Source organism: Danio rerio, chromosome 24, assembly GCF_052040795.2.
Source record: "Danio rerio strain M-AB ecotype USA chromosome 24, GRCz13ab, whole genome shotgun sequence".
In the NCBI taxonomy this organism is placed as follows: domain Eukaryota; kingdom Metazoa; phylum Chordata; class Actinopteri; order Cypriniformes; family Danionidae; genus Danio; species Danio rerio.
Window position 1 is genome coordinate 25,234,968 of NC_141044.1, and position 17,868 is coordinate 25,252,835.

Genomic DNA, 17,868 nt, shown 5'->3' on the forward strand with positions numbered 1-17,868 from the left:
TCTGCAGGTTTACATCCAACTTGAAATGGCTTTCTTTTTTTTTTCTTTAGGTTAATTGCAGCATTAGCTCTTTTCTCACATTTTCTGAAAGGACTCATTCAAGAATTTGGCCTCTCTAAATCTCTTGTTTCTTCACAAACAAATAAATGCGCTCTTGCATTGAGAAAACATAGGCAATACTTGCTTCAGCCTACATTTTTGTGAAACTGCAAAGACTTCTACATGCAGTACACTTGACTGCAGATTCTAGTAAAAATGAATGCTATGTGGCAGCATGACCCTATCAACTTTTTTGAATATTTTTTATATTATAGTTTTTGCAGACATAAAAACAAAGAACAGACAGACAGACCCATCAAGTAGCAATAATCTGTGCAAAATGTAAAATAAAGCATGAAACTAGGGAAAATGCCAATATACAAGACATATATGACCTACAAAAAGAGAAAAAGAGCTTGACCCTTCCAATGTTTGTTCCGATTTTTACACTAATGGTAGTTACAAGGACATTATCAATGATTAAAGGAATGTTGTAATGGAATTCTATGCACAAACCCAATTAAATACCACAACACAACTTTGCATCACCTGTCTATCTCCATATGGACAACTTTTTGCCATATTCGGTTTGCTCGGGAGATCATTTGTGTGTTGTACTTTGGATGCAGAGTACTTAGGATCAAGTCCTGTGAAATACGGTTCCACAATGAGATAAAAGTAATGTAAAATCAAGGTAAAACTACACTTTTCTCTAATGTTTGCTTTTGAAAGCATTGTTGTCTGGGTTTAAGAAAGAGTTTCACTAGTTCAGCCTCCAGAAATGATCAGATGTGCTCCAACATTAGGCACATTCAAATCTAATTAAAAACACATCAGTTTAGCTGTGCCTTTACTGAATGAGCACTGTGCTACGTCCGACAGATCGCACTATTATATCTTTCTTTTCTTTTTTATTCTTTAAAAACCCGTTTAACACATTTTAATCTGTTTTTAAACATTTTTATTCTTTGTTATTTTCCTATACTTGTCTCTTTTATTCCTGTATATGTAAAGCACTTTGAATTTGCATTGTATATAAAATGTGCTATATAAATAATTGCCTAGTCAGTGAACCACTAGGTAATATAAAATAGAGTTGTATTTAAATGGTACAGAAAAATGGAATAATCTTAAGGAATGCATTTCAGATTCGAAAAAAATTTAGACATCACCATCTAATCTTTTTTTTTTATATCTGAAACGTACCTTGAGAAATGTATATTGTGTCCAGCAAAAATGTAGTCTGAAGCACATATTTCCAATGAGCATGGGTTGAATTAAGATACAATGACTGTGTAGAGAATTTCAGTTTAGTGAATTAATTATCAGGTTCAAAAATTATTTGAGCTGATTCAATCTTGTCCTTTTCGAAGTAGCCATCATAACGTGTGGTCATAAAAGAATAGAGGTGGTCAGCAATAACACCAATAGGCTATGGCATTTAAACAATGCTCCGTTGGTACAAAGGAGCCCAAAAATGACAAGAAAATATGACAACAGCAGTCTTATGTTTATACAAGGCAGGATAGGTCCATGGGTTTATGTTGTTTGTGGCAAATTCTGACCTTCTAATCTGAATGCTGCAGCATCAATATTCAAGGAAAGTTAGTTAACTCGAAAATCAGTTTGCTGAGCTTGCAAATAAATTATATATTTCAAATTAGCAACAAAATCTGAAGTGACCTGTTCCATTACTGTTGTATCTTAATCTCTAATAACATTTCATACACATAATTTCCAGTTTTCTCCAGCTATACTGTGCAAATGTGCAAATATTGGCACATCAATTTTCTTTATGGCTGTTTTAATGGTAACCAGAAAATGCAGTTCTAAACAATGAAAACAAAAGCTGAGCAAATACTGGAGGACAACACTGGAAGGACACAAAAACTGGTGGGAGGTGATAAGATGTTTGTCACAAAGTAGTCGCTAGGTCTTGCTGTAACAAACAAGCGAATCTGTACAGACCCTTCCCCCACAAAACTGCTGTAGATGATGATTGACTGTTTTGATCTTGAGGCGGGACTTCCTTTGCTGTGGTGGCCATACTGAGCATTACACTTTCCCCATTCATAGTAATGCTAGTAAACTGTCTTTGAATAGATTCTTTTGAGTGATGTAAACAATAACAATGATTTTAACATATTTTCCAATTTACATTTTTTTTAATTTTCATGGCTTTAGAGATTTGAAAAATGTTCACACAATAGCCTCTTTCACACAGTGATACCGGTAAATATCCGGAAAATTTCCGGAACGACTTTACTGGTAAATACAAAAAAGCACTGTTCAAACAGGCGAGGACGTTACGGAATTTTTTCGGAAAAGAGCATTCACACATCCATTCCAAAATACTGGTAAATTCTGACATCATTAACCAGAAATGACCTCTAAACGGCTGCGCTTGTGTTTGTAAACATTTGATTACACCACAAACTCTGTGGATGGATCAGTATAGTAAACAACTTCGATGAAAACATAGAGAAACACTTTCGCATATCGAGATGTACATGATGTGTGTGTGCCCATGAGCTGTTTCATGGGCACACGCAAAGCTTGAAGGTAAACAAACAACGGCTTATCATAAGCATCTTATCGATAATTAATTACACGGTTGGCATTAAGGTGAACATATAAACGTTATCTGACTAATTTCTAGCAGCTAAATGTGTCTGGAAAAATATTCAAAAGCTTTTATTTTCATAAACCACGCGGACGTGAATGCATCTGACTGTTCTGATTGGTTAAAGCAGACGTCTCACGTCAGCACGTTCTAGACGTGCACGCGCTCTTTCCGACAATCTTCCTTTTGCGTTCACACAGCGCAGCATTCCGGCAAATTACCAGTAATGTTACAACTTCTCTTTCCGGAAAATAGTCAGAACGAATTTACCGGTATTTTCAAAAAGGACCTGTTCACACATACAACCTTTCCGTAAAATTGCCGGTAATTTTCCGGAAAGGTCTGTATGTGTGAAAGGGGCTATTGATAAAAAATGACATCACCACATTGAAAAGATCTACATCTATAGTCTTTGTTGAGACTCATCAGATCAGGAAACGTGGACAGAGATTTCTATGACAATGAGTAACTGTTAATGTGCTAAATAACAGGCAACTACAGCAAAGTCTATCACTGTCACCTCTGACTTTTAGCTATTAGACAAATACTTTCAAATGAAAAAACCATGAACTTTAAACTACCGGATACTGACGTTACCTTTCTATCAGATGATCTGGTCATTCACCCTTCACCTCTGGTAGAAACAAGGCATTTTCACAAACAGAGCGGCTGCTCCTTTTTTCCTTTTCTGACAAAACTTTTCTTTAAAAAAAAAAATCTTTAAACCCTACACTGCAAGCAATATAAATTAATTAACAGTTTCTGTATTTAGTAATTCACAAGTGTTTTTTTTTTTTTTTTACAGTTGTGAATTGCATTATCGGACCTTGATCTCTGCTCTGTCGACTTTTGATGTTGAAAATTTAACTCTACAGTTTAACAAAGTGACATTTATTGACATTTTAGTAGTGTTAAATAATATAATGCATAAGAAATAATATAGAGAGAAATAAGTCTGTAAAATAGCAGAAAATGTACTGGCAGTTCTTGTATTGTAATATACAGCACCAACCCAGACAATATATCACTTTAAACTATAATAAAAATGTTGATAAAAGTAACCTTTTTGACCTTTTCAAGGGTTAAAAGTGGTTTTAAGAAATATCAATGTCCCGTAATGCAGTTCAAAAGCATAAATAAAAGGATAAAATTGTAATAAACACATGAATCAGAAATTATGTAAAACTCTTAGTTTATAGATATTTTCACAGAGTAGAGATGGTTGTGCATGAAAATAGTTTCTGGAATTTTCAGACCAGCCCATCTTAAAAACCATATAAAGTCATGAAACTCATGAAATCAATATTTATAATGCTTATTTTGCTGGCACATTTTGCTATGCATAAACAAAAAACAACTTTGGCAGTTTTAAATCAAAATCTATCTATTTGCTTCTGCTCTGGATTGGCCTTCTCTAATGCTGAGTTAAGATTTTAGCTCAGATTTTGACTCACCGTGAAGTTTTGAGAAGTGGCCGACAAATGCCTTAAATCACAGTCAAATAAGTGCTCGTTCACGTGAGTAACAATCACATAGTGTGACCCATCATAGACGCAATCTAAATATCTGGACCTGTCGACAATTCAAAATCATGCCATGTGAAATGTGTACTGATTGAAAATAACATCTGCGATTACCTTCAGCCAATGAGAGCGCAGCATCCAGTAGTATGAGTATCTGAATGACAGCAGGAGGTTGGGGGAGAATTTAAAAAGGCTTCTTTTCAGTCTATTTAGACCCAAGAAATGGAGGGAAAACTAGTGGAAATTTGGCAGGAGCACACGTGTCTGTTTGATATGTTTGATATGAGCAATACCGCAACCGGGTCAACAAAGAAACAAGTTTGAAAGAAATTGCTAATTCCCTTCAAAGGCCAGGTGAGCAAAATACATACATTTTCAAATCCAATTAAGGCGTCTTTCTCATTATGTAGTTAATAACAAAAGATATACTATGTGACTTTGCTTTGTTTCCATCCTACTTCTCACATGTATTGGGTTTTGAGAGATGTCCAGTAGTTTGTGGACCGAGACTAAGTTGTCAGCGATTCTTCCTATTTTAAAGTTATGCTGTGTGAAACGCCCTGACGCCGATCCGTCTTGCAGTGTAGACAAAGCAGCGACGGAACGCTACCCCAGAGAGTCATGCAGTGTAAAAACATCAGTGACATGACTACTTTGAAAATTGTGCACTGTAAACTCAGCATGATGTTGTCAGTTTGGGTGAAATATACTTAGCTATGCCCCTCCAACCAGTAGTTTGCTGCGAGTGAAAGATGAGAGCAGTCACACAAAAAGAAACCCAGCCCGTACTCAATATTCCATTTCAGTTGGAAGCACATCATCATGCTAAAATAAAAGTCAGCAGCAACTTCCGGTCCACACAGACTTTAAATCACCTTTCTAAGGCTTGAGATGAACTCCTTTTGACCACATCTCCATGCCATATATGAGTTGCTGCAGTGTGATTATGTAAGCTAATAAGCTTTAGTTTGGTAATTAAAAAAGAAGACAGTTTGAAAGTCTGCTTCTAATTGCTGTTGCATTGAAATATGGAAACATTCGTCCAAGGTCTCTTCACGTCAGTCTGTTCGCAATGCCTTTCAGACAGCACAATACACTCTGAATACAGTAAGCGTGATCCAAGGCCAAAGTTTGCCTCAATAATCTGCGAGGGAGACGTCTGAACAGATTCACACAATAGGAGCTGCAACAAGCATTTATTGAATGGAAGTAACTCTTCAGCCTGGCCGCTACACTGCTCAATAGAGCATTCTTTGCTAGTCACCGTGGATTAATGTTTGCAGGCAGATACAAAGTGTTGTGCTGAATAAATAGTAGATTGCACATGTTTATCTGGGAGGAGGGATGTAAAAGTGTGCTGTTTTGTTTTTTGATTTTCTGGCGAGATCAGTTAGCATGTTAAATGAATTCCTCAGGTTGGGACGGATGAAGCGGGACACAGCTGTCGTGGTTGGAAGCAAATCTCCTACCTTCTTATAAAGGCTCCGGAGATCTCTGTACTGCCACATGCTACTGAGGACCTGAGATGCTGCCTTCACCACTTTAGGTGAGTGTCTGTAAAACAGAGGGAGAAGAAAACAGTCAAGAAGACATTCAGCTGCAATAAATGGACATGTTTTCAATGATGTCACCAGTCATTTATCATTTTCAAAGAATGTACAATTGTCAGGATACAGATCATAAAAAGCATACTATGAAAACAAGGGCATCTGATGACAAAAGTGGAAGATTTATGTTTGAAAATTAAATATAAAAATTGATCAAATTAAATATATAATAATATATCATATTAAATAGGCACAATAGCTATTTAATTGCTATATATATATTTTTTACCAACAACATTGTTCTATCAAAATCAGCTGTTATTTTGTATCAGCGTAGAACAACTCCAATATAACTTCACAAAAGTTGCACATTGTTACTTTTGACCCCATCAGCAGGGACGAAAGTAACACAACAATATTTGCTAGATTTACTGGCCTAATCTTGTTCATTTTAAATATATCTAACTGTGACCTTCTTAATGTTAACTGCAAACATATTTGTCCTTTAATTTTTGATTAAACAGCAAGTTCATTTTTAAATTCACTTCCATCAAATGTTACGATGTAAAGTAATGCACCAATTCAAAATATTAAATTTTTTTTTTGTAATTTTTGAATATTTTTTTTTATTTTTGTCAATATACATTCATTTTTAAAATGTCTAAATCCAAACACTGCAAACTCTAATGCGGAAGTAAAAAATATGGTTTATTAGCAGTGGGAAATAAGTAACAGTATTACTTTTCTGTCTCATTCTTGTGTGTGAATGAGAGTGTATGGGTGTTCCCCAGTTATGGGTTGCAGCTGGAAGGGCATCTGCTGCACAAAACATATGCTGGATAAATTGGCGGTTTATTCCGCTGTGGCGACCCGGATTAATAAAGGGACTAAGCTGAAATAAATGAGGGAATTTAATATGTTTGATAATATAAATTGTAGTATTATTAACTCGGAAGGAGAAGAAAAGAAGTATCAAAAATTATTTAGTTAAGATTAACAATGTAAAATAGCATTTGTTCATGTTTCTAAGTGTCAACATTTCCATAAAAAATACCCACAACAATGGTTTTCAATATCAGTGTTATGATCAGTGTTGCCCATGCAGACTGCTGGTGAACACTCCCCTACCATTCACTCAACTACACACCTGCCACTGAACTGAACTACAAATCCCATCCATTCCTGCACTGTTACACCAGTTCCAGATCATTATTGATTGCAATCACACAGCTAAAGCTGTTCAGGACTAATCAGATGGACTATAAAGCGCACAGCGCACGCACGCATGCACACACGCACACGCGCTCACACACACACACACACACACACACACACACACACACACACACACACACACACACACACACACACACACACACACACACACACACACACACACACACACATATATCGTTGCTAAGTTTTGTTAACTGTAAGTGAGCAATTCTAACCATTTTCCCTGCCTTGTCTAGCTTGTTTTGACCTTTGTTTCATTGTTTATGTTGCTTTTCTGCCTGTTCTGACCATTCGCCTGTGACTTCGACTTAGTGATGGGCAAAATGAGGCTTCATGAAACATTAAAACAGTTAAAGCAAATGTGTCGAAGCTTTGAAACGTTTCAAAACCTGTCTCTACAGTGAAACCTAGTGGCCATCTTTTTAATTTATTGCTCTGGAACAGCTTCAGCAAAGAGAAGTTAAGGAAATTGAATGTTAAATCCCATGTTGTAGAGTTGAGATTTCATATGATTAAGTGCAGTGGTGAGATTTCAAGACTAGCATGCAGAGGTTCAAATACAAGGAAATGCAGCTATAGATGTTAGTTTTTAAATAATCTATTCTTGTAACATGTTTTTTTTTTACATTGGTCTGACATCTAAATGAACACTTTGTGAATAAATATGTCTTGTTTTGATCATAAAAAGTAACATTATTAAAATGGAGAGTGATAATTTAAGAGCATTTGTACAAGTTGAGATTTGAACTCGCCGCGCAGTATTCATATTTCTGCGTTTTCTTTTCTTGTTATGTCTGTCGCATGGCTGTGTTTGTTTACCTTTCCTTTATAGTGGGCGTTCTAGTCAGCTGACTAATCAGTGAGGCCATCTTTAACCAATTATTGAGATCTACTTAAGGACACTGTTTCTCACCTTTTGGCATTCAGTCGTTCATGTTTGTTCCTGTCTTGTTTGTTCAGGTCTTGTTTTGCTGTTCCCCAGCACTTGTGATTTATTTTCCGTCCCTTTCTACCAGAGTTGCTGTCAGCCTTTTGCTTGTATATTGTACTGAGCAATTTAGCTAATAAACTTACTTGCAATTGGATTAGATTAAATTTCATCCTTGTAACAGAACAACTGAATCCCTAAAGGTGAGAAACAGAGGTCTCAATAATAGGTTGCAGGTGGCCCCACTGATTAGTCAGCTGACTGGAATGTGCACTGTCAAGGAAAGGTAAACAAACACAACCATGCGACAGACATAACAACAAAAGGAGAACACAGAAATATGAACTGTGACACAGTTACTTTGTGTACACGCACAGTCCACTAGGCTACATTTTTTTCCAACCCTATCAGTCAACCGCAGAGTTGCAGATCATGGAACGCTTCTGAAATGATCAATGCTTTGAATCGCTTTAGTCATGTGATCTGGTGTTTTAAATCAAATTAGTCAAGTGACACTGTTTCAAAATGTCAGTTTCATGTCAGCCATACTTAATTCAACTACTCTTTGGATTAACATGCTGTATCACAAATATGTATGTATCACAAATACACATTAGACTGAGTTTTGAAGCATTGTGTGATCATGAAATGATGGTGAAAATTTAGCTGTCATAACAAGAATAAATTATAACATAAAATGAATGATAAAATTCTTAAATAAATTACAATATACCTTAAAATAAATCATTTTATTCAGCATAAAGCATTCAAATTGACATTCAAAACTATGGGAATATCTCATCAGCCCTGGTGTTTTGAAAAGTAGTGTACCTTTGATGCTTTGATGAATGACATCATAAAACAACAATCAAACCCAAATCTCCTGTACATCTAGACAGCAGTGACACATCTAAAACAAAAGCTTTTAAAAAAAATCATTTCCAAAACGTAAAGATTTCACACAAGATCAAAACGCAAATACCAAAGCCTAATACAAGGAAATGAAAATCCAATCTCGGTACATTATTGCTCAGATGACTGTTCCTAAGGAAGCATTTGATGCAGCCAACATGTTTTCTCAGCTTTCCATGCAAACATCTTACAGCTTTTGTTATGATTAACAATGTGCCACAAACAAAAGAAACAATCCTTTGGTTCTCTGAAATGACACAAATTGTTTGACTTCAGCTGATTTGATAGAACAGCTGTGTCTTTTGTCTTGCGCAGAGCCGAGTCAATCCATTTCAGCTCAAAGGACACAATGGAACAATTTACAATTGCCACTTGAAATGAAGTTAGAGGAAAATCTTTGCCGTCCTTGAGTGAACATGGCTTTAATAGAGGAAATGAATGCCACTCATCCTTCATCATTTCTCCTCATAAGTGACAGCGTGGATTCTTAGAGGTGGAGCTGTGTTTGATTTGTCCCTCCCCTCAGCTTTTAGCATTGATCATTTTATAATGCGCTCAAATCTGCAGAGGAGCCAGGCTCTGTCTCAAATTATATCCCTCATTTCAGCATTTCGGTCATGACATGCCGTTGGTATTGCTTGGAAGCGTTCTGAAGCAGATTTCACAATTTCAACTGAAAAGTAGTATGTAAAAAAAGTCTGGAAATATAAAGAACACAGTTTGAATAAAATCTAAAGTGATTAAATTTGATGTCTCTTCATGAGATCTGCTATTGACTCTACATTACAAAAATCGCTGGTTATTTCAACCCACATTTTGGAATACCATACATTTACTTCCATCCAATAATTAAATGTATGGTTACACTTTCTACAAAGCTCATGCTCATAATGAATTATTGCTTAGTTGATGATTATTTATAATCATGCATAACAATTCCATGAATATATCTAATATTTATAGCTTATTAATACTTATTAGTGATGTATTTTTCAATAATATATTTGTTCATAACACATTATACATGGATTTCTAAGTATTAATTAGTCATATATGTATTTATAAGTATTAATTTGTTAGTCATGACAACTGTATTTATAAAAATGTAACTATTTTGTGTTTTTATTGCAAAGACTAGTAGTAAGTTGACATAGATTTTGTCCTGTCAAATAAGTGAATGGTTTTATATTGTTGATAAGAGCCTAGCTGCCTTATGCATTCTTATTATGAGTCATAATACAGTTATTAAACTGTAAAAATGCATAATTTGTCACTAAGTAAAGTGAAATTGGGATAAAAGCATTTTATAGAGCACATAAAAGATATACAATGTGCTAGAAATGTAGACGTACTAAAAAAAATTGTATATTTAAAAAAAAAAAACATCAAACAACAACCTGAGGTATCAAGACATTTGTGCTGCCCATTACACTACAAACACAAAAGGGCAAATTCTTCAGCATGATTGCACTCATTCTCATACTTCAGCCTGCACATCAAAGTTCCTGAAAGCAAGGAAGGTCAAGATGCTCCAGGATTGGCCAGCCTAGTCACCAGACATGAACATTATTGAGCATGTCTGGTGTAAGATGGAGTAGGCATTGAAGATGAATTCAAAGAACCTAGATAGACTTAGGGAGTCCTGCAAGAACGCGTTCTTTGCTATTTCAGATGATTTTAATAATAAGTTATTCGAGTCATTGCAGATATGTATAGATGTAGTTGTCCAAGCTCATGGGAGTCATACACAATATAAATATTTTTTCACTGCACGCGTTGCGCGCGTACTGTTGAGCTGTGCGTAATGAAGAGCGGTGTTGTCGCGCGCGTTCTGATCAGCTGTGTTGTCGCGCGCGTACTCAAGAGCGGTGTTGTCGCGCGCCTACTGAAGGGTGGGACCGAGGGTGTGCCGCGTCGCGGGGGCACTTTTGATCATTTTGGAAGGGCACTTTCTATCCAAGACTAAAAAGGGCATGTGCACTGCACAGGTTGAGCCCTATGTGTGCACGTGCCTGTCAAACAATGTCATCTTTGCAATTAAAATGGCATAACTAAGCTAAGGAAATTCATGACATGTCTTTTTAAAACCGCCTTCAAGTAATGTGTTACCTAGAGGGAAAAGTGGCCAAGGTTTCCAGTAAATTATTCATCCCAGTGTTTGGATTTACAACACAAGTTCTTTCATATTTTACAGTTTTTTTTATAAATACAGAAAAGCAGCATTTTCTACTAAAGTTTTATTGGATTAACGTAATCAAGGTAAAAGTAACTGCTCTGAGTCATACAGTAAGCTTGAATGTCTGTTTTTATTGATGCTCTCTAGATGCTCTAACCACAAATTAAATCTATTTTTAATGTTTTATTTCTGTCATCCAGCCACAAGCTGAGTGTATTCTCTCCCTCTGCCATGCATATTGTGTTGATTACAATCTGCACCGAATCAAACTGCTCCTAATCAAATCTGATGCATATCGGAACAAGCATGCCGTTGCTGCCACTTGCTGCTACTAAATCAACTGGTTGCATTTGTGCTATATCTAGACAAACAAGCACCCGAGTGGCTTGTCCCTTTGATAACCTCTCAGCAGGAAACCAGAAGCAGCTGTCACCGCCATATTGGCTCAAACAGGGTGGACACAGAGTATGAATAGCTGATGGAGGATATGAAGCAGTCGCATGAAGTGTCAGCTTGATGAGGGTCAGACTAATGTCTTTGACAGTGTGCATTCGTCACTCACTCACTAACTGTCAGTCTGGCTATGCTGGCTTTTTCTGAGAGAGTAAAGCAAGCAGCATGTAGAAAGATCAATACATGATTATTATGAAATAGATCAGACGGATGAGTGGATGTTGACATCAAATTGGATTGAATGACGCACGTTTGAAGCTGATATACCTGTTGCATGCATATTAGATGAATGTGTCTAGAATGAAATGGCAAAGCAATATACAGGGGATCTAAAAACTAATATTATAATGGTTTACGTTTACTCTTTCTTGAAAGGGAGCTTTGAAAATCAGTTTAACACATATAAGACAAAACACTTATGTGTTTTAAAATGGATAAAACAAAACAAAACAAAATGGATAAACGAAATAAAATGGATAAAACAAAGCAATTAGGATAAAACAAAACAAAATGGTTAAAACAAAACAAAATGGATAAAAAAACAAAACAAAATGGACAAAACAAAGGAATTAGGATAAAACAGAACAAATAGGATAAAACAAAACAAAATGGATAAAACAAAACACAATGGATAAACCAAAACAAAAGTGATAAAAAACAAAAGAGATCAAACAAAACAATACAAAATGCATAAACCAAAACAAAATGAATAAACCAAAACAAAACGCATAAAACAAAATAGACAAAACAAAACAGAAAAAAATTATATAAAATGAAATATTTTTAATGTTTTCAATAGGAAGTTTGAAAATCAGTTCAACACACATAAGACATTTCGTCACCTTTATAATTTATAAGGTTTTATCTGACATTTTTGTCAAAGTTGAGTTATTGACATATTCTTATTAAATGACAACTTATAAAATTAAAATTAAAACTTACATTATGTGATTTTTTTATAAGTAGCTTATAAGCTGCGATTTGAGACTTTTTATATTAAAAAAAACAATGTTACACACATACTGTTAGCTATATGGAATGCAAAAACTTTGAAGTTTAATATCTCAAAATCATTCAAAATGCACCTTATAATTCCAAGGTGATGATTTGTAAATAGAATTTTCAATGATATAATTTTCTCTATATCCTCTATATCACCTGCATTTTATTTTATTTTATTTTATTTTATTTTATTTTATTTTATTTTACTTTACTTTATTTTACCACCAGCTTTGCCACATGATTCTAAAACTTCTTTCGAATATATTTAAAACAAAACAAAAACTAAGGATAAAATATAATAAAACATTTTGTTTTTGTTTTTTGATATATCCTTATTTTATTGTTTTATCCTTATTTTATTTTATTTTACCACACCACAAGATTTACCACATGCTTTCAAAACTCCTTTCATAAACAAACGAAACGAAAAGAAATTAAACGAAACGAAAACAAAACAGGTTCTGCTGCGTTCACACCAGATGCAGAGGAAGTATCAAGTGCGAGTAATTTACATGTTAAGTCAATGCAAAGACGTGAATAGACATCCTGCGGCATGATTTGCATGAATGAGGCTCGTCTCGGCTCAGTCAGAAGCACCGCTGAAAACTTCCATCATCCAGGTATGGTTTCTTGAGGAGTTAACAAACTCACAGAGCTGGGTGCACCTCTGAATGGATCTGGTAGACTTGGCGCCGAACGAATATACGCTGTTTATCAGCCTTCCTAAAGCACATAAACACAGCTATTCTTTCAATAAAATCCATGCTAGCCATTTAGCAACGAAGCTAGAGTCACCGGGGAGACAGAAGCCCTGCCCATGACATGAATCCGCGTCTATTGTGAAGTGAATTTCACAACATCGCGTGAATGAAGCAATTTGACAAACAAATGAATCAAGAAATCTAAAAATATTCACGTGTCTATTTACGTGCGAATAGCGTGATTTATCCATGTGTTTACTCCTATTACTCCTTGTCATATAAGATAACATAAGTGCTATTTAATTCAGCTAAAATGTACATACAGTCTCTGGGGACTTTTTGCATTGTTTTGAAGGATGCACCAAATCAAACATAAGCTCTTGCTGCATATTATGGCAAAAGTGAATATGTTCTCCAAGTGTACTTTTTCATTTGAGTTCAGCAAACACTAAGCGACTCATGTCACTGAGGATACACATGACGCAGCTGAACATCTGTAGACACAGTGGCCTTGAAGCTCATGAAACACTTATTGAGGACTGACTCATGCTGTTCCTTTCTTTTAAAAGGTGTTGGCATAAATATGAAACTATAAAGCTGGAAAATAAAATGTCTCTATTTCCTCCAGTTTATGGTGAAAAAAATAACTGAATGGCCTCAAGGTGTGAAAAAAATCCAAACAAAAAGAAAGCTATTGCCTAATATTTAACAAACACTTCACAGCATTTTAGACTTTCTTAGACAACACTGCAAGTGGTTAGTGATAAAATCCAAGCCAAGTATGAGAAATAAGGTTATGTTTTAAAAAAATAACCCAAACTGTTAGATATAATGCCAAATTATGAGATATTAGGCCACAATATTAAAAAGTTTGCTACATTATTAGATTACATTGTCTTAAAGATTAGACAATATGAGATTAAAATATATATTATAAAGTAGATATATAAGAGTTAATTTATAAGAAGCCAAATTATTGTCTATTGTCAAAAAAGACGACTTACTTGTCTCCTTTACTCCTAGCAATGCCGATGAGCTTCTCGATGCCACCGGCGTCCCGTAAGGCCTTGGCGTTCTCCATGTTCTTGGTGATGACCTCGTGTAGGGCACAGCATATAGCCGTAACGGTGTCATCGCACATGGTTTTACCCGCTGTGCTGTTTGCTGTTCCCCCGCTGCTTGCGCTAGCATTGTTCCCCCCTGGAAGCCTGTGCACCAGATCTCGCATGGCATATTTACCTAGAGATAATTAAAAAGAGAGAGAAACTAGATGATTATGATGCAATTATAATAGTCAGGATGACATTTTTCACAGTCAGTGTGACTATTTTGCTACAATTCCTTCTCAATCTGGAGAATAATAATACAAGAGAGATTTAAAGCTATAATATAATGATAACCGTTTACCATACTAACATAAAGAAAAATAGATTTATTATAGTTGTTAATAATCTTTGTTAACATTAGTTAAGGGAAATAAGTCGTTTGTAGTGCAATTTGAGATATGAAGCCTCATTATGAGATGGTTAGCCACACCGAACAGCCTAAAGTGACAAAAAAAGCTATTAGGTCAGATTTTGAGATATAAAGCCAAGATATGAGTTAATCTCATGATCTTAATATGACTTGTTAAGTGACATTTTGAGATATGAAGCCATAATTTGAGATAGTTAGCCACACTGAACAGCTTAAGGTGACAAAAAGCGTTATTAGGTCAGACTTTGAGATATAAAGTCAATATATGAGTTAGTCACACTATGAGACACAAAGCGTTAATTACTTAGTAAGTCGCATTGTGAGATATGAAGCCTTTTTATAACTTATTAAGTGACTATTTGAGCTATGACACCATATTATGAGATAGCTAGCCACATCCAACAGCATAAAGTGACATAAAGAGTTATCAAGTCACACTTTGAGATATAAATTCAAGATATATTTGGTCACACTTTGAGATACAAAGCCTGTTTATAAGTATGAGTTAGTAAGTCACGTGATGAGACATGAAGCCATATAATGAAATATAAGTTACACTGTACTGCATAATGACATAGCTATTTAGTCACACTTTGAGATATAAAGTCAAGATATAGTTTGTCACACTTTGAGATATAAAGCCTGTTTATAAGTATGAGTTAGTAAGTCACGTGATGAGATATGAAGCCATATAATGAAATATAAGTTACACTGAACTGCATAATGACATAGCTATTTAGTCACACTTTGAGATATGAAGCCAAGATATGAATCAAGTCACACACAAAGATGTGAAACCTGATGATGAGTTAGTAAGTCACACTACAAGACATGCAGTTTTACTGTGACTTATTAAGTGACAATTTGAGATTTGAAGCCATATTATGAGGTATTTAGTCACACTGAACAGCAACAAGTGACATTATTGGGAGATATGAAGCCAACATATGAGTTAATTCCCACTATAAAGATGCAGAACCTGTTTATAAGTTATTAAGACACAATTGGAAAAATGAAGCACAGTTAGCCACATTACAGCATAAAAGCGACATTATGAGTATGGCTGTCCAGCATAAAGTGACAAAGAGTTGTTAGGTCACACTTTGATATATGAAGCCATATTATAAATTAAGACACACTTTCAGATATGAAACCTTACACAAAACTAGAAAGAGAAAGAAAGTAAAAAATTGGGTGATTATGGTGTAATTATGATAGTCAGGATGACATTTTTCATAGTCAGTATGACTATTGTGCAACAATTCCTTCTTAATCTGGAGAATAATAATGCAAGAGCGGTGCCGATTCAAGAGTGTCAGATGTGTCAGTTTAAGCATCACTGGATTTCTATGGAGGGGGTGTTATCCTGACTGCAGAGTGGATATATGACTCACGCTGCTGGAATAAAGCAAAGAAAATATGAGAAAGTGAGGAAACTCTGACATTAAAAGAACAGCAGGGGATGTGTAATTCACAAAGACTTGGCAAAGCACTTTAAAAAAAATAAAGAACTTGACCGTTGGGAGAAATAATATGATTCTTGAGTTTATGTTTGTGTGAGTGAAACATGAGACACACTAAGTGATATTAACAGGCAATCACAAAGCACAATGATCACTGCAGGATATTGAGTGCTCCTTCCTCTCCCAGCGGTGTACAGGACACACCCTCATGGCATTATGAGATGATTATATTATGGCTAAATTTGTCTACAAAAGTTTTTTTTTACACCAAATGAAATGGCAAATATAATGTTTGTTTGTAGACTTTTAATGTCAAATAAAGTTTACCCTGGAATTACAACTGCATGAAACTGTGACGGAAAAGAAAAAAAAAGACATTGTGGTATCAGTCAGGTAAATAATTGACTAAACTTTCATTCAAATGAAAAATGTTCAACCCAGGCTCATTATTGACACATAGCCCCATATCTGTTTCTGAAGATCGCGAAATACGTCCCAGGAGGTAAATTTCTTTGCAATTGTTATTTTCGCAAAACCATCAGAGACCGCTATGTACACTTTTTTAGATCTCAAATTTTATTTGCGAGTGCCATTTGTGCCTGCTGTTCTCACGTAAATCCACCAGAGGCCACTGTCGACTGACTGACTGACTGACTCATCGACCAACCCCCTTCCCTAAATCCAACTGACAAAGTTTTCAAAAGCTCAGATTGACCCAATCACCTCCTTCCCTAAACCCAACCAACAGTGTTTTCAAAAGCTAACCAGAAAAAGAAAACCCCTCACGGCCGCCTGATTTTTACCTTGTTTACAGATCCTACTACACTCTCACACTGTTATTTACTTGTTTATCTATTTTTTGTTTTTGTTTTTGTATTACCTGCTTTCTGGAACTGTTCTTTGCCAGAATCTCACCCTATCATTGTGGTCAATTCGTCTCTGCATCTCATGTCTGTCGACAAACATGGCGAGCTACTGAGCAAACTGGTAACAGCAGAAAAATCGTCCACACGGAGGTAAGCAGTCAGCTGACAGTGCTAAAAGAAACAGAAGCTGCTGGCAGCATCATTCTGCCCCCTAGTGTTTGTTATAAAGATGAAATGCAGCCATACATAGCTCTCGTTATTTCTTGCTCTTCAGAAATGTACATGGGGGTACTTTTCCACAATACGCCCGTGTTGCTAATGTTTATGCAAACTCTTTATGTCTTTTACGCTTTTTTGCTTTCACTTTCACATCTCATAGGCCTAGTAATATAATTTAAAACAGTCCAAAAAAGATGAAGCAAACCATCACAAACTAAGGGGGAGGTGAGAGAATCAGCAAATGTACACAACTAAACATTTCAACATATGTAAACTGTACATGTATTTGAGCACGATGAATAAATTATAATAAATCAAATCATGGCCACAGACTTGGTTTTGAGATTGTGAGAGGTATTGTAAGCCACGTTAGCGATTAATTAATACTGTAATATGTGTCACAAAGTCACACTTTGAGATGTGAAGCATGATCATGATTTACTTGGTCACTTTTCAGATATAAAGATATATCATAAGATATTAAGTCACATTTCGGGATCTTAATCCACATTATTAGTTAAGTCACATTGTGATATATGAAGCATGATTATGAGTTATTAAGTCACCTTAAGATATTAAGCCTCATTATAAGATATTAAGCTTTACTGTAATTATCAAGTTACAAAGTATATTAACCACATGTAATGCACATCAATATTTTAAGAAAATAAGCCACCTTGTTGGAATAAAAAGTCTCAGTACAC

The 17,868-nt window shown here is 35.4% G+C and overlaps 1 protein-coding gene across 9 annotated transcripts in view; it reads right to left on the reverse strand.

Moving 5' to 3' along the window:
* Positions 1 to 17,868, reverse strand: part of ctnnd2a (catenin (cadherin-associated protein), delta 2a) — a 640,689-nt gene that overhangs the window by 44,893 nt on the left and 577,928 nt on the right. For all 9 annotated transcript variants that reach the window (XM_087309485.1, XM_087309483.1, XM_087309489.1 and 6 more), the window contains 2 exons: positions 14,145 to 14,379; positions 5,655 to 5,739 (listed from right to left, as the gene is read on the reverse strand). In XM_087309485.1, the coding sequence (XP_087165611.1) occupies positions 5,655 to 5,739; positions 14,145 to 14,379 (320 nt within the window). The remainder of the gene's footprint in view (positions 1 to 5,654; positions 5,740 to 14,144; positions 14,380 to 17,868) is intronic.